The sequence below is a fragment of the Scomber scombrus genome, chromosome 11 (genome assembly GCF_963691925.1).
Source record: "Scomber scombrus chromosome 11, fScoSco1.1, whole genome shotgun sequence".
Classification (NCBI taxonomy): domain Eukaryota; kingdom Metazoa; phylum Chordata; class Actinopteri; order Scombriformes; family Scombridae; genus Scomber; species Scomber scombrus.
The window spans coordinates 15,366,241-15,390,807 of NC_084980.1; the positions used below are offsets into that span (position 1 = coordinate 15,366,241).

The 24,567-nt window shown below is 39.5% G+C and overlaps 1 protein-coding gene across 2 annotated transcripts; it reads right to left on the reverse strand.

The window, feature by feature from the left end:
- Window positions 1-570: 570 nt before the first annotated feature.
- kif1ab (kinesin family member 1Ab) lies at window positions 571-24,193 on the reverse strand. Of its 2 annotated transcripts, XM_062428424.1 has the most exons (48): window positions 24,088-24,193; window positions 20,849-20,922; window positions 20,404-20,583; window positions 20,167-20,235; window positions 19,815-19,993; window positions 19,593-19,704; window positions 19,165-19,242; window positions 18,962-19,027; window positions 18,856-18,873; window positions 18,679-18,757; window positions 18,511-18,589; window positions 18,102-18,244; window positions 17,856-17,894; window positions 16,552-16,751; window positions 16,328-16,407; window positions 14,589-14,664; window positions 14,376-14,455; window positions 14,174-14,280; window positions 13,940-14,023; window positions 13,510-13,690; window positions 13,246-13,318; window positions 13,065-13,155; window positions 12,614-12,762; window positions 11,854-12,032; window positions 11,271-11,408; window positions 11,046-11,164; window positions 10,818-10,903; window positions 10,442-10,577; window positions 9,959-10,142; window positions 9,541-9,631; window positions 9,245-9,363; window positions 9,092-9,147; window positions 8,625-8,733; window positions 8,398-8,464; window positions 8,049-8,133; window positions 7,836-7,941; window positions 7,482-7,505; window positions 7,221-7,335; window positions 6,990-7,123; window positions 6,780-6,841; window positions 6,543-6,688; window positions 6,008-6,196; window positions 5,811-5,882; window positions 4,661-4,770; window positions 3,878-3,997; window positions 3,537-3,729; window positions 3,334-3,452; window positions 571-3,134 (listed from the first exon to the last, which is right to left on the reverse strand). In XM_062428424.1, exons 1-48 carry the CDS (start codon window positions 24,191-24,193, stop codon window positions 3,068-3,070), a joined length of 5,169 nt encoding a protein of 1,722 aa, XP_062284408.1. In that variant the 3' UTR covers window positions 571-3,067. The 2 variants fall into 2 exon arrangements, with proteins under 2 accessions (XP_062284408.1, XP_062284409.1); XM_062428425.1 differs by lacking the exon at window positions 17,856-17,894.
- Between the last annotated feature and the right edge of the window lie 374 nt (window positions 24,194-24,567).

Consider the following 24,567-nt stretch of genomic DNA (forward strand, 5'->3'; position numbering starts at 1 on the left):
GATTTAATATATGCAATAACTGTGTTGTAATGAAATGAAAACATATGTTAAAAGGACATTTATTTAGCTGCTGATTGAAGTGAAGACGTGTAGTTTTGTATCTACTTTGTTTTCTGTGTTGTGATTTGATTTTAAAGTAGCATGGAAAATTAAGGTCACAATGAAAAACAGTTCATTCAGTTATTAATTACAAAAAACTAAATAATTGTCCTTTTAAAATGTTCATTTAAATATGACAGTGAGTGCCTACATAAAAAGAAAATACACATTCCACTGTGTATTGTGTTTCACTTTTTTCTTTGTTTGATTTGTTTTAATCTTGGCATTTTAAATCTTCCATAAAAAGCACAACAAATCTAGAATTCAATGTAAAATACAACCTTCTTGTTACTGTAGATTATGTAAAATGGGGTCAAATTTAAGGTGAGGTTTCACAGTATGAGGCTGTATTGCTCAACAGGTTGTCTGGCCTGTGGCGTTTACAGAGTCCTCAATGCTTTCTGTTGACTGATTGTAACTCAGATTTGATTTTTTTTAAAGCTGAAATGGGAAAAACTGAACGGTTGGCAGACCATGTCTATGGTATAATATGTAAAAACTAAAAAAAAATTGAAAAAGGTGTACTTTGCCAGCGTGGACAGATGTAGAAAATAATACAATACAAACATAACATTCTATCACTGATAAGGTGAAGATTTGTTTTTTGGGTTGTTTTTTTTTTTTGGTTAAACACTAATTTTAAAACTGAAATGTGGGGTCATCTTGGCACAGTGCAGGCAGACAAAAGCAACTATAAACCATCCCTGGATATGAAGGTCATAACAACACCAAGCTGATCTCACTGTACTGGGTTCTGACAGAAGTATCAGACTGTCAAATTTCTAGCAGCTACAGTACAAAAGCTAAGAGGAGAATTGGCTTTTAAATGCAACATTTACAGTAAATGGTACAGTAGTGCTGTACTGTACTGTTACAGACTATACCAACATACTATAGAGCATCATTGATAATATTCACTCTCCAAAACATTGACATTGATAATCGATATAAAAAAGATCCATAGCATTTACTATTACTCTACATAAAAGCTTCATCTTGGAGACATGTAACTAATTTCTGTGTTGATGTCACAGACAATGAGAAATGAGACAAAGGAAGGAAAAGAGGTGAAGAAAGGGAGGCACTAGCTGGTGCATGGACAACACACTTTCCCACTCAAAGCAACTGCCCTCAACAGATTACAGGTCCATGGTTAATTAAAACTTTCCATTCAGCTACAAAAGACTTAAATAGTCTTAAACGTATTTAATGTAGCAACTCTACTGGCCCATAACAAACAGAATAAGTGCTCATTTGATTAAAAAAAATATAGCAACCACATACAGTACAGTTGTCCTGGTGTATTTACCATATAAGTTATCTTAGGTCAATTTAGGCGCATTGATTAGTTTAAAGGAATAGTTGTTATTTGCTTTCTTGCTGAGAGTTAGATGAGAAGATCAATTGAAACTTGGCAAGCTTAGCATAAAGACTGAAAACAGGAGAAAATAGCTACCCTGGCTCTGTCTAAAGGTTAAAAGAAATCACTGTCAGTACAAGTTACATGTCTTTGTATCTTTGTTTATCCTGTAAGTCACTGCGCCTGGCTAAGAAATACTTCAGCACATAACTCCCCATAAAATCGTAACTTCTTTTTTTTACATTTTGGGGTTTTTTTATCAACGTGTTAATTAGTGAGCTTTACAGGTGTTGGTAGTTGGATTTTATTGTTTCCAGACTTTATGCTAAGCTATGCTAACCAACTGCTAGCTTCGGCTTTAGTATCAATCTTGTCTTCTGGCAAGAACCCAAATCAGAGCATTTCCTAAAATGTCGACCTATTCCTTTAAAATCATATTCTTCTCAGGAAATGTCAGCTAATATAACTGCACAGTGGAAATTGTTTGCAACATTTAAAACTACAAAACATCGCTTTGGTCAAAACAACTGAGTAAATGATACAAGACATTAACTCAAAAAAGACAATAAAGTGCAATGCAACAAAACTGGTCAGTGGTCCCGTCACAAATAAATAACAGTGCAGAGAACATACAAGAGCAACAATAAATAATATTGTTATTTATAGTAATATGCACAAGGGATTATTAAAAAAAAAAAAGCACATGCCGAAAACAAGGCAAGGACATAATCTCTCCTGATATTCTTTTGCTTCAGTCTAGCCAACAGACTCAGTATTCAAAGATCCAGTTAAACAACTTTTAAATAAACTGACACAGAAACGACAACTTATCCTTTCGTCCTAACAAATCCCTCATGCTACTTCAGTGTTTTAAGTGATAAGCAACAGCAATCTACCTGTTTGCTATCTGAAATGTCTGCAGGGAAACAAATACTCTATATGCTGTAGAGCACCAAGCCATTCCAAACTCAGGTAATGTACAGTATATGGATGTATGTGACGCTATCATCCCTGCACTTACCACACTTTTGCACAGAGAAACATCAGGTTTGATGGCTACAAACGAGATGTTTTAATCCCCCCCACAGACACACACACACCTGATGGTGATAACTAGAAATACATGAATGGTTGGTTTTCAGTGAAGATGAATAAATTAGGGGCTGATCACAAAGTAAACAGTTGTTTACATCTATCTTTTTACACAGGAACTGGTAGCCTCACAGGTTACAGCTCTACATGTATATGAAAACCTAAAACTAATCTGAACTAGTCCCAATGCCCAGCAGAGGTAAGTTAATCGGCTGGTTTGGGTCGTTAGTTTGTCTCATGTTTTCATCTAAAGGTCAGGAGGGAGCACACCATGCAGGGTTCGAGGGGGCTACTGGGAGGAACTGCAAAAAGAGAGAAGGACAGCTTTGTTGGGTTTCAGTATGAACGATCGACTGATGTTTCAGACTGGGGTGGTCGTTGTATAGGAAGTTATTTAAATGGTTTATGTATAAGTTTGTTTATATGGTCTATGTTCAATAGAGCAGGATAATGAGTGGAGCTTTTAGATTGTAATTTTGTGTTGGTTTGTTGTTTTTAACCGGGCTGGTTCCCTTCTCACATCCTCTGAGCAGTTGGGATCGGCGGCATGGACTGGACCGACTTTCTCCGGGAAAGCTTTGATCTGAGGAAATCAAAGGAGAAGTTACATTTCCAAATAATTTCCGGGGACGTTTCCTGAAAAAAAGTTTTGTAAATTGGTACTAAATATAGAGAAAATGGAGACAATAATCTGAGACTATTATTTAACCATTTTTAACACTTTTACAAGTTATTTTAGGGTGACATTTCCGTCATTATCACACACTGTTTGCACCACTCACCTAATGGTGCCGGCTAACAGAGGATTAAATGCGTACAGCCAGTCGTGCATCTCTTTATCATTGGTGGCCTGAAGCAGTATCCCACGATGCTCAGTGCACACAGCAAACGTGTTGGGAGTCTGGAGACATGAAATACTCTGAGGTTAATGTTTATTTAAATACTCAGGATTCAGTTTTAATATTGAACTGAAGCTCAGTCGTACCCGTAGTAAGGTCTGTTTGTCTTCGCTGTATTCCACCTTTGCAGAGGACAGATTGATGACAGCTCGCTCCACGCTGTCCCTCTCATTGCGGTACAGGTAGACATAGGGCCTGCGCACCACCACATAGCGCTTTACCCAGCCACTGGTGTGAGGCTCCAGAAAGTGCAGGTAGCCCTTCTTTGACACAATGGGGCTGCACACCATCAAAAGAAAAGTAATGTGAGACAGCAACTAATAAAACCAGACCACCACCTTCATTAAATAACAAATATAAGATGAGCTTCTTAATCTAAAGTACTCAATCAGAGAAGTAATCAATGTTATGATGAGTAGCGCCTGACCTGACGCGGATCTCCTGTATGTCAGGAACAAAGGTGCATCCTCTGAAAGCTTTCTTTCTGTCCACCGGGCTGTATGGGTCCAGATCTGGGGTGGACGCTCCTGAACTGGGATCAGTGTGTCTACACAACATTAACAACAAGTTTTTATTAACCAAATGTACTGGGCCTGTCAATCACCCACCATTTTTAAAGTCTCCGTCTCGAAATGAATGATACCACATCAAGTAGAGATTTTACATATATAAAGTGGAGATTTTGTACTTGTCAAATGTGCATTTTAGACTATAATGTACATTATTTTGTACTGTACTGCTGTTATATTGTTTATATGAATCAGGTAAGGCAAGTTATCTACAATTAATTGAGAGATAAATGAAAGAGAGAGATATAACTGATCAAAACAGATCAATTACAAAGGATATTAATGCATTCCTTGCATTTTTCACCTCCCTTTACTCCCCCATGGCTCCTGAAATAGGAGTTTTTTTTTACTTGAATTAGCTGAGGAGAAGTCTGCAAGAACCTCATTAGAAAATCAAAGAGGGCCAGCAGCAGCCGCGTATGCAATATTATAAGTATGCTAGCATGTGAATGTTTAGGAAATAAACAGAGCATGGGGAGAAGCTCAGTTTCATGTTATGCTTCTTTTCTTTTTACATTTATTTGACAATTATAATTACTGGTTACTTCGCAGTTTAAGATTTTAACAGTTTGTAAAATATGATAAATTGAGGTCAAAACTCAACACTATGAGGAGTAACAGTATGTACAGTGGTTGCATACCTGATGTCATAGTTTCCCTCGACCAGTGAGGGGCAGGTAGAGGATGGAGTGAGCGTGCTCAGTCCAGAAGACGATGACTCTCTCATTAGCGATGCAGACATCTCAGAAAGCTAAAACACACACACACACACAGAAATACATTCACAACAAATCATGCACAGAGAAGCACAGAAAAGACAAAAAAAGGACAAATACATACACAGACGAAACGTACCAGCAAACGATTAAGCACGTACAACACGGACATGCATTCAGAAAACACTTCAATCAGACAATTTGTCACTTTTTCTACAGTAGAACCATTACTGTACGATTGTGACACAAATCCTCTTTATGTCTAAGAGCCCCTCGCTGGTTAGCATGTTAAATAGGACATGCAGGATTAATATCAGGTTAGTGGAAGCCTCGCAGTCTCTACAGAGGGAGGAAGTAGGATAAAGAAGGAGGAGTAACTAAAATATTTCAGGGGTTAAAATATGGATGCATGCGTTTTGGAAGAGAGTTAAGCTGCAGGCCTGAGCCCAACATTAATCGGAAATCATCAAGCTGGTTCAAACAAACTTACTGTTATTTGTAAAAGGAATTATTTGTTAAACAGGGTGCATAAATTTACTTACTTTACTTTTAATATATATCACATTTTTGTTTGTACTTCAAAGCTGTACATAGCAGTAATTCCTTGTAATATCAATGATCAACTAACATGATCTGGACCCAGTTTATTGGCAGAAAATGGATAGAGGTATTAACCAATAGCAAAAATAATCAATTGATTTGAGCTAGTATTTTTTACTTGTCCATTATGATTGTATGAGCGTCCTAGCTATTGTAGCTAGCAGTAGCTACTGACAGTGTTAGCTACAGGTCTGATTGTGCTGAATAGGGTTAGGGTTAGGGTTAGCCCAGGTCTGCTGAGTAAAAAGGGGGAGAAAGTATACGGTTAAATATAAGATAATTGAAATCAGATAAGGAATGAAAACAAAAATTTGAAAACAGACAGGAATATTTTGTGTACGAATAAAAATGATGAATGGATGCAATGGCAGAGAGTAGGCTGAGAGCGGGGCTTTATGACTTTGTTAAGGTAAAACAGCTCTAAAGGTTCAGAAGGATTAACGGGCCGGGTTAGAGGGCCTAGGCTGGGGCTCACCTTGCTCTCACTGGCACTGCTGCTCACCTGGCTGTACTCCCTGTTGAAGGTGTGCATCAGCAGACGCAGACACTGGAAGCAGGAAGAGTGCAAAACAGTCTTTTTAAAAAATTAAATAAAAGCTAAAAATAATGAGTAAGTTAAGATGAAAGCCATGAAATTAAGAACTTCTGGGGGTGTCAAAGACATCAAGTCACCTTGGCAGCCAGCTCCCTTTGCCTCTGGTTGGGGCTGTCAAAGGCCGGGCTGCTGCCGGGACTGTGGCTGAGGATGGGACTCTTTGCAAAGTTGCTGATGTCGCTGCTCTTGTAGAGCGCTTCCTGTCCTGCCTGCAGGGTCGCCTCCAGCTTCTCCCTCAGCAGCAGGTAGTGCCTGGTCTTCTCCACCTGAAACACACGCAAATTTTACTTCACTAGTTGTTACCTGTAAAGGCTCAAAGGGTGTTTGACTAAGACATGCAATATTTTAAGTAAGTTGTAAGGAAGATGATTCACAAAAGCTTTGTCTTTTGTCTTTGCTTCCAATTCTCAGATCAATATATTACAGTTGTTCTGGAAGTGTCTCACAGAGTATTTACAAAATGTTGTTTCTGCATAAAGTAAATTGATATTAGGACACACAACTACAGCTATAACTGCTTTAAAAACAGTAGATGTTCATAGGTTTGGATAGGCAGCAATTTCTGTTTTAGGTGTCGGCTATCCTACCAACTCTTTCAATATACAAACTCACCTCCTGCAGTAAACTGAGTTTTTCCAGCTCCCACTGGTGATCGAGGATGAGGCTGTCACTGCGAGGCCTCCATCCAGCCAGGTTCTCCTCTCCTCGGACGTAAGCTACCGAGGTGTCCAGCACACGTCTGCGACGACGCTGCATGCCTGGAGAACAGGATGAAAACATGTTTTAGTCATAAAACAAAATATAAAATACTTTGTTTCTGAATGTTTTCATGAATTAACCTGATCTAACCTGGACTTCCATTGTCCGCCACATGGCAGAGAGTCACTTCATAGACCCCGGTTACACGGTTACTGAGAAGGAAAGGGACAAAATTTGCATTTTAGGGAAGGGCAACTGGTTCAACTAACAATTTAACATAAAATTACATTTAAGTCTTCTAGTCCAGAATCAGTGTAAGATTCAGACGATTCATTCTTGTGTGAATCCATAAATCTGTACCTCTCAGAGGGCCTTAGGCAACCAGTGCTGAAGAGGTTTCTTATGGAGCGGGAGGCCGGCAACTTCGTGTCGCGGGAGTAAAACACCATGCAGAAGTCTTTGGTGATCACTGTCGGCTGAGTACAGTTCTCCATCTAGTTTAAATATACAAAACATTGACACGTTATAATCCATTAGAATAAAGTAAAGTGCCTTTATTTTAAATAAATCATTGACAAAAACCTCTAATACCTCTAGATAAGCAGAGAGGGTGATGTAGATCTTCTCTCCATAAGGAGTTACTCTGTTCAGAAGCAGAGAGTTGTGCATGGAGCTGTCCCACGCTGCCTCAAATCGGTAGAAAGTTCTGGTGTGAGAAAAATAAACGTTATCATCTATCTACATGCTGTTGAAAGAAGAAAAGTGTGAACCTCTTGAGAAGCCTGTGAGCAAATTGACATTTTGTTAGCAGAAACAAATTGAAAGGATAAAGAAAAATGATTTTCATTATACCTATGATCAACTCCCAAGGAGACGCTGCCATTAACAAAGAATACAGAGAAACAGGACACGAGTTAGAAACTTTTAACTGTAGCTGTTAAAAGTTTGAACTCAGCAAACTATATTGATCCATGCAAACTGAAAACTGCACTGAAGCAAAATGATATTACATTATAAAAGATATGTTCAAGCAATGTTAAAAGAACAGCAAACAAAGCATATAATCTGTTTAGATAATACAGGTCTGTAAACAAATGAAAGAATGTAACTATTGCTGACGAGCTAAAACATCAAAAAGGTAAATATAGAGAGAGGAAAAATAATAATATTTTTCAATTAATGAAAAAATCTGCCTAAAATGCATACTTGTCATCATGTTTTGGCCAGAAATATCCAGAGGACAGGATGTTGAGGGAAAGGATGTTGGGGTCTATGATGGTTTCATCAGCCTCCGGTGTGTTTCGAATACGACCTGAGGTCAAACAAGTCATGATGAGATCGTTTTGATTTCTGATTTTCTGCCACTAAAATCTGACAGACTAAAGATTGGTGTTTTTTGGACATTGTCTCATCACTCACCGATAACCAGCTCTTTCACCTCTTTCCATTCAATATAATTTCCTGTTTCATGAGCGATGGTAACTGTGATCCTCCTCTGGATGCCCTGTGGAGTCCAGAAAAGCAGAAGGTTGACCAGCTTGTTTAGTTGTGAAGACAGGTGGAGGTCAAAGAGCTGAATACACATCACCCAGGGGAGCAACAGCTGGGTTACCCTTCAATTTAATTGTCATTTCTTTCATGCTTTATGCTTTATCACTACAATTCTGAAGACATTTTAAATATACTGTATATCTGTTAGTTTATGATATTGAACGTCTTTGAATACATAATAAGGACATAAGAATCATGATGTGAGATGTGGTCAGACCTGATGTAACAGGTATGTGCCGTGGCAGGGCATCCCGCCTCTGTGGTCAACAACAGCAGGGATGTAGCTAGAGACAAGAAAATAATCAGCACATTACAAGATTAGAAGATACTTTACCTTGTGGCTGATATGACCTGCACTAAACAGCTTGTATTCAAAAGATATTCATTGTGTATGTAATTTACTGTGTCCTGTGTTTTACAGTATCCAAAGTGGATGCAACTCACTCTCCGTTCGCTTCCAGCTCACAGATCTCAAAGAAGACCATGAGGTCGTATTTGGCGTGACAAGGTCCTGCAGTGGAACGACTCAGCGTGCTGAGCTTGGTGGCTGGCACTGAGCGAACAGACAGAGAGCAGATGAAAGTGTGACGGACTGGATCAGAGTATACCTGACTGAACAGAATATCAAATGATTCAATCATTCAACTTAGACAAGGATTCAGTGTTTGAACCAATGCTGAAATTATCAATGGACTGACTGACTGACTGATCCTGACATTGATGGATGACAGTTCTGATGATCCTTTGAGTCATTTTTCAAGTGAAAAAACAAGATTGTTCCACTAATCTGGGTGGTCATGATTAACTTTAGGTATTATGACTTTTAGGAATCATAAAACTCTGATCTTGTGCTTAGCAAAGGGCCATTTGTCACCCTTATTCACATGTTATAAACTAAATAATTTGCTAACCTGGTTTGGATAAGGGCATCACTCTGGGGAACTGCCTCCTGGAAGGTCTCAGTGGACTAAAAGACAAAAACATCAAATGTTGTGAAACTTTATTTCCATCTAAAAAATACAGACTCATAATTAGCTATCAGCTGATGGGAAGCACTTCCTGACCTGATCAGGTCTTTGCAGAGCGGAGGGAAAGGCTGTTTCTGATAGTGGCCAAACACCTCGAAGACGATGGGCTGAGTCTTGATGTACTCCACAAAGGACTTGGTCACCTCCACTGTGATCTAACAGAAGAGAGAAAATGTCATCAAAGTCATCCCAACCTTCAGACAACATCATAATTAACCAGTATGACATAGAAACAACATTATCACAGCCTAAATATTGTGGGAACAGACATGTATGTAGAAATCAGTAATATTAACTGATGAATAGGACTGAATGTGTTGTTCAGTTCTTACATTTTGTACGTGGTAGAAGCCCAGCGGTGGTCCTCTGCCGGTGTTCTTCAGAGGTTCAGTGGAGAAAGCTTCATCATGGCGGTGGATGAAGCTGGGGGAAAAAGCACTATATGTCACTCAAAAACCTCAAACTGTCCAAATCACAAACATTTAAGATCAGTAAACATTGAATACCAAAAATATAAACATAGTCTGTTATTTTATTGTGGTCATTTAATTGTCAGTTATCTTTCTGGTGTACAATGTGGTGAAATTATGTTTCTTTGTGCCTTCAGTGGATTGTTCACAGAATAAGGTGAGATTTGTGAAAAAAAAGACAGATATACAGCTTATACTGCACATTAATATTGAATACACCGTATCTGTGTGACAGGCTGTGATAAAGACATGCAGTGCTCCAGTGCTGCTGCTCACTCACTTGAACTGGCAGAAGATGTCGGCGTACTCGGCTGAGATGCTGGATGCCTGCAAGACGGTGACTCTGAAAGTGAAGGTGCTGCCAATCTTCAGGTGGGACAGAGCCTTCTCTGGAGAGAGGTCCAGAGGAAGATCTAGACCCAGACCTAAACTCTTCACTGGGCTCTGGGGAGGATCCTGGGTGGCTACATGGGACAAAGGATGTTCTTTTTAAGATGGTTTCTTATTAAATAGAGACCTAATTAGAAGAGGCTGTGCATAGCAGGGCAGATTATACAGTTTGTTTTGGTTTTCATCAAACCTATGTCAAAGGTGATGTATAATAAAAACACAATTTAATCAGCATTAAAGCATTAAATATCAAATTAGCAGCATTATAACAACAAAGTATAATTTACAAAACATAAATAACATCAGTTTTAAAAAAAAAAAAAGCAAGGGAATGAAAATCCACAGTAAATTTTAGAATTCCCACCTCCCTCACCTTCACAGGTGTTGTTGTTGACTTCGTCTGCAGAGATTCCTATCTCCACGTTCTGTCCTTCTCCCTCGACAATTCGCAGCTCCTCCTGGGAGGTGTTGGAGTGGGGGAGAACACCAGGAGAGGTCTCTGTCTGGAACTAGACATGAAATCAAAAGCTTAACCCTGCATCAACATTCGAGTGCAAGAAACAGTTGCATCTCAGTTATGTATATAGTAGTCCTTCCAAAAGAGGAAATTCATATCATGAGCCTCTTCTTTTTGCCTCTGCAACAGTGTTTCAATGACATGTCTGATTTTATGGCTCACATTATCTATACTTAGTCACTGTAAAAACAGCAATCAGAATATACCAAAACATATCCCTATCCATAAGCACCTTTTCAAACTGTTTGTCTTCAAATGAGATCTTGGCAGTGCCTGACTGCCTCACACCAGAGCCGTAATCAGGGGCCTCCTCGTCAGCTGGAGAGAGACAAACAGAGAACGAGATTTTACATCAAAGTGTCACAATCATTTTCAAATACATAACAACCTCAAACTAACAGCCTGAGGGCTCTTTTCTTGAGCAACAACACAATATTTTTTGACGTAATTATACCCTCACCTGAGATGGCCTGCACAGCCACTCTGAGGAAGCCCTTCACCTCTCCTTTTTCGCTGACGATGGCCACACGATGTACCAGGGGCACCGGATACAACAGGTTACTCAGGTACACAAAAGCCCTGAGGAGGACGGTTGGAGGGGAGAGATGAGGGGTTATACAGAGCTATAAAAGGATTCAAATCATTTGTGGCTGCAAGAGGGGAACAGCGTCTGCAGGCGACTGACCTGCCAACCAGACGGAACCAGGGGAAGCGGTCGTAGAAGGGGTCGCCTCCGGTCAGGGCGTGGTCACAGTCCTCTACAGCACTGCTGGGGAGCTCGGCAGCGCGGTCGTACATTTCTCTCATCAGGTCCAGCCTCTGCCTGCAGAGGGCAGTATAAAATTAGCAAACATATTGAGGGCCTGCTTGACCATATAGCAGCAGCAAGAAAGTATTAAAAAATTAAAACTAAAGCCATGACAATTTTGTTTTCCAGGTTGGATTACAAACCAGACAAAGCAGATCACAAAAGCCCAGATTTACTCAATATCATTTGGGTTTACTACATAATTTAATTAAGTGAAAACTTGTACCACTATATCAGGTATCATGGGTCCATCATCTTCTATCTTATGGTCCTGGTCTTGAAGAGAGACTGCATGTGCTGTATCTATATTTGTACGTTTTATCTAATATATAGCAATATATTATAACCAGTGATGTATGACAAGAATTTGAGATGTTCTTATGGACAAATAACTATAAACTTGACAATGCATTCAGCTTTAACCCACAAATCCACTTTCTTAAAGACAAAACCAAAGTACCTGAGTTTCTCCAGAGTCCAGTAATGTGTGGCTCCGTTTTTCTGATCCTGCACTTCAACTGCTACAATGGTCCGAGGGAAAGGTCGTCTCTCCCTCTCTTTGGACACGCTGGGAGGCAGCAGATCAGGAGGCAGAGGAGAGTACAGAGTGTCTGTCAACAGGACAAACTGGAACTGGACCTGCAGATAACATCATTTAAAACATTGGTGAGTGATTGATTAACGTCCCACTGAACCATACCTGCAACATCAAGTTAGCATTTCACTATTCTTAAAAGATTATTTAAAAAAAAAAGCTCATCATATTCATATCCCTAATCACTAACTGAACTATACTTGATATAGAGCATTGTGATGGCCCACAGAACCAAATCACTGTGGTGAGTCTAGACAGTCAATTACTTTTCAAGAGACTCGTACTGATGCAAATCCAATTAAATTCACAGCAGTCGACACTTCATATTCTGCACTCTGCTTCCAGTCTTGACTGAAGAGAAAACTCTTTATGCAATGGTCAACCAGCATCACATTTATATAAAATTGACTTTAAAAATGATTACTCTTAACTAGTGCAATGATTACATGATTTTAGAGTGGGCTGATACCAAAGTAAAACGTCTGATTTTAGTCACTCAAATCAAGAAAGTTAACTAGATCTAGTTACTTTAATAAAAAACTCTTCTTCTGTGCTTTAAAAAAAAATTAGATCTAAAAAGATATAAAATCTGTTGTAAATGCTTCAAGTTCTTATGTTTTCACACCTTCTTCTTCAGCTCCACACTGATAGCATTAGCCTCCTTGAGAAAGATGGCGTTGCCCCAAAGCAGATCCCTGAGAGACGTGAACTGGTAGAAACGCCACTTTCTGAAAGCCCACAGAGCCAGCTCGGTCTCTTGCTTGGTCCAAGGCACTGACAGGCAAGACAGACGATGTGTGAATAAAACGTGATCAAATAAAGCCGACATCAGATAAATTCACAGTTTTTCAAGTCTGTCTTAAAAAAAACTGTTTCAAAATGTCCGAATAACATTCATATGGGCATCTGAAAGAAATGAAAACTGAAGTAAAGAAAATATGTATAAAGGGATCACTGGTCCCTCATAATTAGAAAAAAATAAACAGTGTATTGAAGGATATAATCTGATGTATCTTTGTTAAATAAAAGTGATGAATGCTTGATAAGACAAAAACATTTAAATGTTGCAGTATCACCTTCCTCTTCAGGCTCCTCCTCCTCCTCAGGTGACTCCAGGTACCTAGAGTCCACCTGTTTCTGAAGAGCCTCCAGTTTACTCTCATAGTCCTTAAAGAAAACACATCATCCAGATCAGGATTATGGCCCCTTTAATGGAACAATACATCAATGTCAAGACTGGACTGGAATGATGCTCACCAGCCTCTGCTGTTCTAGCAGGTTACTGGCTTCTTCTCTTTCTTTGCGGTACTGATCCTCAAGCTCTTGAAGCCTGAAAGTGATTCAACAAGACTTAATCTTAGTCAATACCAACATACTATGCTAATAATAACAATAATGATATTAATTGTATCAGTAGTCTTCAAAATAGAACGCAAACTACACGGTTATTTATTCAAAAAAAGTACAACAATAACATCAATCACAGTCATCCTCATTATTTTGACATCCTTCCTCACACACCTCTGCTCCATCTCCTGTTTCATGTCGATGCCTTGTTTCTCCAGCAGCTCTCTCTGAGCAAAGGCCCAGTCAACAGGCTCCACCGGAGTCTCGGCGCATGGCGTCCTCTCTCGCTCCAGCCGAGCCTGCTCCGGGTCATTGAAGCGAAACACGTGACTCTTGCCCATAATGATGCGGTTCCCTAAAAGACATTAGGGTTACGGTTAGCATAAAAGATTACATTATTTACAGATTACACCTTTGTTATGGTACATTTATGTTTCAATTAATGACATTTTTTATGTTTTCCAAGATGACTGAAATTCTTTTGCACTTTTTCCAAAATTGTTATAAGGTTGTGACACACACTTATCTCCCAATAGATTTCTGTTTATTTTGTTGGCACAATTGCTTTGTTTTCCACCATTTTTCACAAAAGCTTCACACGTACCAGACCGCAAGATGATGGGCGATGTCACCTTCTTTCCGTTGACATATGTCTCTGAGCCCTCACATGGCTCCAAGATGACACAGCCTGTTCCACAAAAGATTTATAAAACCATGACAACTGAAATGCCTAATATGAAGAGATGCTGGGCTTAACTTTTAATAGATTTTAAACTTAAATATATTTATTAAACATTGTAATTTCACGTTAAGTCACAGAAACGCAGCCAGCCTCTACCTTCTCCCTGAGGTCCCGTACTGCTGCTGAAAGTGCAGTGTTCATCTTTGATAAAATGGCCACTGAGAACAATATCCTGGCGAGTCTTGGCATTTTCACGGCCAACCCTGACGGAAGATAAGGTAATCGAATTAAGATAAATACCTCGACACAGCACAGTATCTGAAGTGAATCTTAAAAAGGAAAACATTGAAAACCTTACTTGGTGATGCCATCTTTGATATAATACAGCAGACACTCTGACATCAACGGGTCCTCATTAAGGTTCACCAGATGAGGGGTCTAAAAGGGGAAATAATTACAAGTATGGCTTAGTGTTTGTGTCAGTTTGGAGAGTTTTTAAGTAAGTGTTGTACATCTTTTCTTGAGGTGTTTGAATGGTTTAAGTACATGCAACAGCAAATCAGTACCTTACCTTTTTCGGGGAGAAGACGCCAACAGTGCCTCCGTCTTCTCTCATGGCAACACCCATCTCAGCCAGCAGGGCCTCTCTGCAAGAACAGTCACATAATAAGCATCATAACATGTTCATAAAATTAAGGTCAGAGCTGTTAAAAAAGCAGGATTAAGGAAAAAGCACTTCATTTATTACATCGGTAAACACTTTCCTAATGATTTTTTGGTCTCTATCCCTAGCCTCAAGTCTTCTTCAATAGAGCATGATGTTTATTTTGTTAATTATGGTCCCATTTACAGTAAATGGCCTTGCAGCAGGGTATGTTTAGGGCGTGGCTACATTGTGATTGACAAGTTGCTACAGGTGACAATGTTCAATAGATAATGTTAACATAGCATAACCCCAGATTCACAGAGTATAGTCATTGCCATAGTATCCCTATTTCAGTGTGTTTCCAGTTCATGAAAGTTAATTGTAACATTTTGGTCACCTAAAAAGTCTTGTTGGTAGCATTTGGTTGAACTAAAAGACCCTCTAAGGACTCTGAAGTTCAGTTTTTGTGGTAAATATGTTCCATTTTAATATTTTTAAGCCTGTTTTTCACTGGCAAAAATTAGCATTAGCAATATTATAGTTAACCATGGACTAAATTCACAGTGCTAACCAAGCTAGCAGCTAGTGTTAGGGTCAGCTCCACCCTCGTGTCTTAATATGGTCACTTCTCATCACTTCTGGCTCCAAAAATCCAGGATGGCAATGGTCAAAATGCCAAATTCAAGGCCCCTGCCCTCCCTGGAGGACATTGCAGACTCTCGGGGGCTTAACAGGGCTAGGAAGATCCTGTCTGACCCATCTCACCCCGGCCAAGGCCTCTTCAAACTTCTGCCCTCTGGCAGAAGATACAGGGTCCTGAGGAGCCGCACAAACCGGCTCAGAAACACTTTTTATCCCTGGGCTATCAGGCTCCTGAACAATTAACCACCCACCCCCACCCTCACCTCAGCACCTTGTATACCTAACAGTATCCAACATCTACCTCATGTAACATATGCAACAAGTGCAACATGTGCAACAGACTGTGTGTGTGTGTGTGTGTGTGTGTGTGTGTGTGTGTGTGTGTGTGTGTGTGTGTGTGTGTGTGTGTGTGTGTGTGTGTAAAAAGCTCTTAGAGTATTTGATTGTTTTTATGTATAATATTTATTTTGACTTTTTATTGCACCACGGGAAGAGATCCCGAACCAATCTCGTTGTGACACCTGTTGTACAATGACAATAAAGGATATTCTATTCTATTCTATTCTATTCTATTCTATTCTATTCTATTCGAAAATGCAATTCCACCAATCAGTGGGTGACATCATGGTGGCTACATCAGTTGTTTCCACACAGTCAATGGTATCAAGAGAATAATCTTTTCAATCATATTCAAAAACTACACTGTGTTGTGTAAATAATCCAGGTACAATACACAGCAGAGTATAAAAACAGGGTGTCTTACTTTCTTCAAGGCCTGATGTCCAACAATGTAATAAAACCTTCGAAACTAAGGAGTCTAATGATCAAATATAGTCCATTTGTCTTCATTTAGGCTGACTTGCCCAAAATCCAGGTTGTTAAATGGTTAAAAATGACAATACATAATATAATAAAATAACCCTTTTGCTATGTAGATGAGGAGGCTGCGAGAATAAGAGTTGTGGTCAGTTCTTACATCTAAATTAATGCCATAAAACTATGCATGAATGTTTCTGACCAACCTCTCCATGCGAATTGCCTCAGTACGTCGCAACTTCTCTTCCCAGGTCTCATTGAGCTCTGCGATGATTTTCTCGGTTTCCTGTTGAGGATGATGAAATGAGGACACTTTACTCATTCTCTTACTTATAAAGAGCATTTCCACTCACCTTTATTTTGTTTAACCAACATATCCAACTCTCTACTTTGCCACAGTCAACATTCCCCATCCCTATATCTCTCCTACCTTGAGCCTTTCGATGGCCTCTTCACTGGCCGGACTGAAGATGCGATCATGGAGGTTGTTGATGGACCCAGCGCGACTGGACAGGACGGAGAGCGAGGGGGAGGGGCTCATTCCCGTCATGGCATTGGTCACTGTGGAGAGATCACCCCCTTGATTGACAGCCTGGCGATTATTCACAAAGTTCTTGTAATCGCACAGGTCTGCCAGAGAGAGAGGCGACGCATGGAAGAAAGCAAGAGAGAAAGGGAAGGAAGAAAGGAAGGAAGGACGGAAGGAAGGAAGGACAGAAGGTAGGAGCCGACGCCGGGTAATTGAGGAGACATTGGGGATTGAGAGGAACACGCAGAGAAACAAAATGGGAGAACGACAGGGAGGAGTACAAAAAAGAAGAGAAAGCTCAAATAATGGATCAAAGAAGCAAAAGTTATTTGCTTACCAAAGCCATCACAAACAGAGAGAAAGGAGCAACTCAAACTGATAGAGCACAAAATGCCAAGACAAGGCTTTTTTTTCTCAGACTACACATAGACATACCAACAAGCGCGCAAGCATGGCTATGAGAAGGAAAACTGAAAATATATACATCAATACAATGCATGTAGACCAATTACAGGCTGAGTTGTTTTTTTTTTTTATTTGAGGCATGTCCTCATGTCTGTGAGATGTTCAGCTTTTGTTTGCTTGGCTCCTGGCAGTGCAGGCCTCTAAGCTTGTGACTCAGCTTCAAATAACTCCACACACAGAGAACCAGGATGCAGAGGAAAGAGCTCCTCAGCAATCTAAAATGGCGTCCTCCCAGTCAGTCCTTTCTTCCATGATCACTAATAAAGTGAAGTAAAATATTGCATGCTTTATGCCAACCCTGGCTTTGAATCTATTTGTGCAATACGGGAGAGAAACCAAGAGTTGAGCAGAACAGATTCTGAATGAATTGCCATGAGATCACGGTGCAAGCTTCCCACCCAATTTAAAATTGTGTTACAACAGTGAAACCATTAAGATGTCGGGCTTCTGTGATTAAAAAAGAGAGGGAAAACATGGAAACCAGAACTAACGGAAAGAAAAAGGAGGCCATTTTGCTGAATTCCTGAGAAAAAGTAATGGATTACAGCAACAACGTCCTGATTTTAGTGTTGCTCTAAATAATTATTATATATTTTCTGTTTAATCTATGTTTTAGACTAGACTAGACATATACTGTTTTGGGCTTGTTAGTGAGGTCTCTGGTGTGGTGCAGGAGGAAGGCCGGCTCAGGATTAATTTCTTTTGGTTGCAAAGCGCAGGCTTGCAAGAGTTATACACACATTTCAAACCAGCGATGACCGGGCCGGTGCCGCGATACGCTGATAGGACAGAGGAGAGAAGAGATTGTGTGTGAGAGACACACCCACACCCCAAGTTTTACTGTCATCCTCTGTCGTGAGTGTACAGAGAGAAAAACAAACCTGCACAAAAGCAGGTTAAAATGCAGGTTTTGTCTGTGTAAATGGGTGTATGCATTCATATGAGTATTTCCTATGAATAGAGAATCATTCTGGTGTTTTACTCACTCTCTATGATGTCTCCCAGGCCCTGAGAGTACAGCAAGTCTTTGAGGCGAGCCACCTCCTCTTTAAGCTCACGCACCAGGCGGTTGCTGGGGTCCTCATTGATCACGGCGTTACAGCGGATCTGTTTGGCACGATCAGCGTATCTGGAGGGACGAAGGCCATGAAGGTCAAGAAACAACCGAGGTAAAATTTCAAAGTACATTTCCCATGACTCGCCATACAGTGACATAATAAAGACAAAACTGTAAACTCCACAGCGTATATTAAACCTTTTCCACAGTAATATGTTATTAATGCAGAAAAATGCTCCAGAATCTATTGTGCTCAATCTACATATTGAACGTGACATAGAAGAAAATCTCAGATGTAATGATCTTTAAAAAGAGAAGTCATTGATCATTTTTCTCACCGGAGGGTACTGAGGGTTTCATCGTAGTTAATGTCAGCAGGGCTGAGAGCAGCCACCATGGCCGTACGAGAGTTTCCTCCTGAAGACAGAAAAAAAAACAATGCAGAACTTGCTGCAGAAATCTGTGTTTGAACAAAGGTTTCTTTTTATATTTCTTGTATTACATACCTAAGTTCTCCCTCAGTAGCCAAGTCAGAACTGAATCTCTGTAAGGAATGAAACTTTCCACCTTCTTCTTTTTCTTGTTCTGTACACAGAAATAATGACGTGTATTTGCTAATCACCTCAGAAACAGTATTGAATATATCCTATTTGTTGTTTCAGATATGTGTTAGTTTTACTAACCTTGTTTGGTGCTGAGGCCTGTCAGGGGAGGGAAAAATGTCAACATTTGTTATATGAACAACAGGAAATAAGAACTAGCCGCAGTATATTTTTGATGATGACTCACCAGTTCAGCTAAACCAGAAATAACTTTGCCCAGTGTGGTCAGAGATTTGTTGATGTTTGCTCCTTCCTGCAGGTACAAAGAAATAAACATCAGTCATGTGTAGCATTGGTCCATTGAAATATTTATTACAATCACTTTAAAAATATTTTCTGCCTCACTAGCCCGTATGCAGAAAATATAAACACTCGGCTGTCTCCGCTCACCTTCAGTCTGGTTCCTTTTGCTCCAGTTGAGTCGGCCCGCTCACTGCCAGCCAAGTCCACCAGGCTGATCTTGCTGACCTGTGATAATACACAATATATCTTTTAGTCTGCCACAGCACCCCAACTGCCCCCCCTCCCAACTTAAGACTTATGTTATTTATTACCTCTGCCACATGGTCACTGTTCATCTATCATGTATTGTCTTATATGTCCTTTTACTGTGCCAGCATCAGGAAATGCTTTTCAGAATTTATTTTAGCGTTGGTTAATAATCAATACACAACAGATGGCCTGCACTCAGGTCATAAAAGTTTTAAAATCATTCCTGCATCGTAACATCTCTCTTTTAGCTGCTGCACAGCAACAAGGTTCAGTTTGTGGAAACGATTCTTCTTATTGATTTGTTGAGCTGAGCTTGGTGTCTGCACCTTTTCTAATGTGTTGTCTGTGTCCGAATCATGTTTTTTCTGTGTGAAGATGATGTTAAAGACTGCGTGGGACCGGCTGCTGGTCTCGTTCATGTTGGTAGCAGCCACAGTCCTGAAAAAAAGGAAAAATGTTGCTTTAGGCGCTTCATCCATCCATGATTTATAATCAGTTTGTTAATCCTGAGAGGAGTCGGTCGTTAACATTCAGTCTCATTCTGTTACCTGGCCTTGTTACCAGAATCCATCAGATCCTGGATGTCATTGTAGGATGTGACAGCTAGTTTCGACAAATCTTCAACGTAGGGTCCCATCAGAGGGTGCTCTCTGACACGCAGGTTTCCTTTGTTTTTGGGGTTGAGCAGGTCACGCACACGCTCACAGTAGATTTCCATGTAGCTCACCTAGAGGAGAGCAAGAGGTGATTATGTCTTTCGTTAGCAATTATGCAAATCTTATATGAATTATATTATGTTTTTATCAATGTCACAAAAGTTATTTTTTGGCCTTCTGTGATATCTGTTCACTGCAGCACCATCTGCTACTGAAAGGTTGTCAGTGTAAGAGTTTCACTCACCTCCACAGAGTACGACATGCTGTTTTCATTATTGCTGCCACTGATTTTGGTGAAAAGGTCTTCACAAAGCTAGAAAACAAAAAACAGACTGTCATTGTGGGCAAAGTTATATATTTAGATCAGGCTGTGTTAAATTTAGCAACACCTTTTTTCTTTGTAGATATCCATTTTCTATAGCAGACACTTTCCAGGTTATCACATTCATCAGTCAATTAAACTGTTTGGTTTTTTTTTTACCAGAGGTATGATCCCCTGCTGGTCTTGCTCCTGTCGTCCCATCATAGTGTAGCTTTTGCCTGCTCCTGTCTGTCCGTATGCAAATATGCACACATTGTAGCCTTCAAAAGCATGAAGCAACATCTCCTCTCCAATGTCCTTGTACACCTGCATCTGGTTCGCATAGTTGATGTCCTCAGGCTGCAGACATGGAAGGAACAGAGTGGAAGTACAAGAAAAAGTTGAGAGACACAGAATACATAATTTTTAAATGAGATAAAACTTGACCAGAAAATACATTTGTACATCAAAAACACATTGGATGCTGAAGCAAACACATTTTTCCCTATGTGGTTGAGTCAAGATCAATACTTGTCAATTATTGTTAAGAATTACGAACCTGACTAGTAGTAAATGTATTTAGTTACTGAAAGAAGTAAAAACTGAATGAGTCAAAGAAACTCACCGTGGTGTGTGACCAGTAAGAAAAGTCAAAGTTAAAACTCTTGTTTTCTTTCGGCTGTTTTGGGTTCAGGATTGCTACAACAGAGAGAAAAACAGACAGTACAAGTTAGAGGCATCAACATGAAAATATTCATGCTGAGACAGTCTCTGTGATGTTCAATCTGTGATTATAGTTTCCTTATTGTTCCTGAAAGCTCTCCATTAGGTGAAGGATGCAGAGTGAAAATCTGAAAACGTCTTTCAACACAAACTTTCTCTCACACCCTTTGTCTCGTCACGCCTCGACCAAATCATTACAATGTCCTAACACACGCCACACACACACACACAACACACACACACACACACACACACACACACACACACACACACACACACACACACTTAACTGATCACATTTGAAAAAACCTGTTCCATCACAATCACTTCAATCGAGCTGTGTCTCATGGTCTTGATTATGTACAATTATTTTATGTGATTAGTCATCCTGGTCAACAAGTGGTTGAGACACAAACGTATCTTGCTTCCTGTTACCTCTTTACTGCCCACTTTCAAATAAAGGCTTCAAAAAACCATACAACAATGATATAATCAGTATGACTAACTAAAGCATGTCCTACAGCTCAGTCTGTTTATCAGTGTCTCCACATCTACATTACTATTATTAATACTTGGTACCTTCATTAAAGAAATGCACCATCATAAAATGGTACAAAACCTCTTTAACACAAACAAATGACCCTCATTAGAAATAATTTCTCCTCTAACCAAGAACAACTTAGAGCGGACTGTATTACAGTTAGTATCAATAGCAGCAGTTTTAAATGCACCACTCATCCTTTTTAAATATGGCAGGGGTGTTGTTTCATGTGGACAATGAAACAAGAACTGAGCAGGAGCAGTCTCTTTTAGCTGTAAATTAAATCCACTGCATCACCTACTGTGGAAAAGTTCAACATGGCAGCAACTAGGTCCTGCTGATGTTTCAGGAAAGCTTGACAGAACAGCCACTCAACATGAACAACACAGTGTGGCCATAATGCAGAAAAATATCTGAAAACAATCAGTGTTGGAACCTGTGAGCACTCACATTCAGAGTCAGTGAGGTTAATGAGTTAAAATAATGAAAGTTTGCATCTTTGGCTCTAATGAGATCATTAAAAACACCAACAGGCACAACGGGCTGACATACTCCTCTCTTTCTCCTTCACTTGCATCAGCTGACTCTGTGTCTGGGCTCAACCAGAACAACGAGGCCTTGTTAGTCCCCGCAGCTCGTATGATGGGAGAAAAGAGCTGCAGCGGTCACTACATCCTACACACACTGACAGGCGTCAGTCGCCAGGCTTGACTGAAGCTTTTGTTTCCTTCCTTAACTGCCAAGACGCTGCGTGCCTCCCTGTCCAGTGCCCACTCTCTGGTTGCCGGAGGGTAAGCCGTCCGAGAGACAAATAGCTGAGGTGAAATGCTAAACTTGTCTAAATGTAGGTCACAGGAATATGATGAAAACTGCATCAGAACAGCCTTTTTTCCTCTGTGTTTCACACTTTAAAGTCATGAGTCTGAACATAAAGAGGTCGCCTTTACATATACAGCCATGCCTCATACATGATCTTACAACTGGGCCTCAATTATTTATTATATGAACATGTTGTGAATCAGGTTAGCAGACTGGAAAATCACCTCACTGGAGCGCCTTTCAAGAACTCATCAATAATTGTCATTTTCAGAATCTACTACACATCAATTTAAGTTGAAGATTTGACAACAGAAAACAATCCGATTTATCTTTTTATAATCCAAATGTTAAAATGGTCTCTATTATCTGTTTCCAATCAATAATCCCTTACAGGGTGTAAAGACTAAGATGACTTAGATTTTTTTTTTTTAAAGGGAAGAAACACATCACTGCAGTATTTAACACATTACATACAAAATGCATGTTTTTCTGCATGTTTACATGTAATATATCACATTTCCTGATACAATCATCCAAATGTGCATTTTATTTAAATCGTCTATGTATATTTTCTGTGACTGTAGTATCTTTTTTTAATTATTCTGAATGTATAAAGTTTAGCTGCTTTAATCCATTCATATGAGCATCACTGGGTCAAATGTCATTTTTGATACAACCACCTGGGGCAGCAAACTTAGACATTTTCAAATTCTAGACATTGCAGTTTTAAATGATTTAGGAAAAATATTAAATATACTTTTTTTATAACAATAATAATAATATGATACAGTTTACGTATATAGCACTTTTTAAAACCACTGTTATAAAGTGCTTTACACCCAACAAACAATAAAAACATGATGACATACATAAATAAAAAGGCATTAACCAGTAAAAACATATTATGGTGTCACAGTGTGTGGGAGTTACATTTGTGTTTAGTTCAGTGAAAAACTTCAGTTTGTATTTTGTTAAAATGTTTATGTACATTTATATATGTTCATTGGAGAAGTTAATTAATGCTAATTTGTTAGAGGACAAATAATGATTATTTGATTTAATTAATGTTGAAGTAAGCATGATATTTTGTAAAACACAACATTATAAACGTTCTGTTAAAATGTAAGTTAATGTCACTTTAAGAGTTTTCTGTCACTTGTGTTAACTGTAGCGAACCTGTGGTTTGGTTGAGGCTCAAGTAAGGACTGAGCAACATAGTTTTCTTACAGTTTGCTGATTAGTAGAATTTAGCTTTGAATGCTCTTGTACGAAAATACTACAAATTGTGGAATAATGCTCTTGTACGAAAATACTACAAATTGTGGAATAAATACTTGTTTAATTCCTTTTTACATTAGAGTCCTGTGGAGGTTTTTCCTCCTCAAGTTAAGGTGCACAAATAAGGCCAAGGCCCTTGTTGAACTTTAATCAATACAAAATGATTTAAAAGGAGACAATGACTTGGTTAGTCTGAGCTCCTCAAGCAGATCGTTTCAGTGTTTTGGAGGCCTGACAGCAAAGGAATGATCCTCTAGTCTTATATATAATCTTTTTGTGGGGAAAGTTACTGTTCCAAGGATTAATGTGCACTTCTTTTGCTCACAATACAATAAAAACAAAGCGTGCTGCTGCTCAAAATATGCAAAGCAGGATCCACATAATCTCTCAACACAATATGTAACATTTATTCACATCCATCACTTCTACATCCATATCAGAAAACAGTCCAGTCAAGTAAACCCCAAATCATTTATGAGGTTGAAGTCTGGATGTATACTCACTTGTGGTGTTTCCTGACATCTGAATGATGCATTTGCTGTCCTTCGCCATCTCTCTGGAGTTGAAGGGTCGGACCCTCACCGCCACCTTCACTGAAGCTCCCGCCATGTTACCGGTGGGTGTGGGAGTGAGCGAAGGAGCTGAAGATCTGTGAGGCTACACAGACACACACCTGGCACCTGCACAGGTAGATGATGATGAGGATTATACCTTTGTATCACATACAGAATAATGTTACATCTAAAAAAATCTACTTGACAGTGATAATTTCAGTTATGAATGGCTTCTTGATGGGCTTAAGACAAGGCCTTGATGGGCTCAAACAGCTGACACACACTTCATTTTCAGGCCCTTTAATCAGTCAGTTTGGCTGCAAGCTCAGACTCACATCTCCTGAATCATAGTGAGTAAATGATGGGCCATCACTTGGCAGGAACATCAGCAGCATTACGGTTATTATACAGTAAAATGGCTGCTTACTC

Bases quoted from the DNA above. Each gene is read 5' to 3' on its own strand.
- kif1ab (XM_062428424.1), bottom strand. From the start codon at position 24,193: ATGGCGGGAGCTTCAGTGAAGGTGGCGGTGAGGGTCCGACCCTTCAAC. The intron at 9,364-9,540 runs GTAAGAACTGAA...CTCTTCTGTTAG, and splicing joins GCTTCTACCACGTACAAAAT to ATCACAGTGGAGGTGACCAA. The intron at 5,883-6,007 runs GTGACTTGATGT...TCCTGCTTCCAG, and splicing joins AAAGGGAGCTGGCTGCCAAG to TGTCTGCGTCTGCTGATGCA.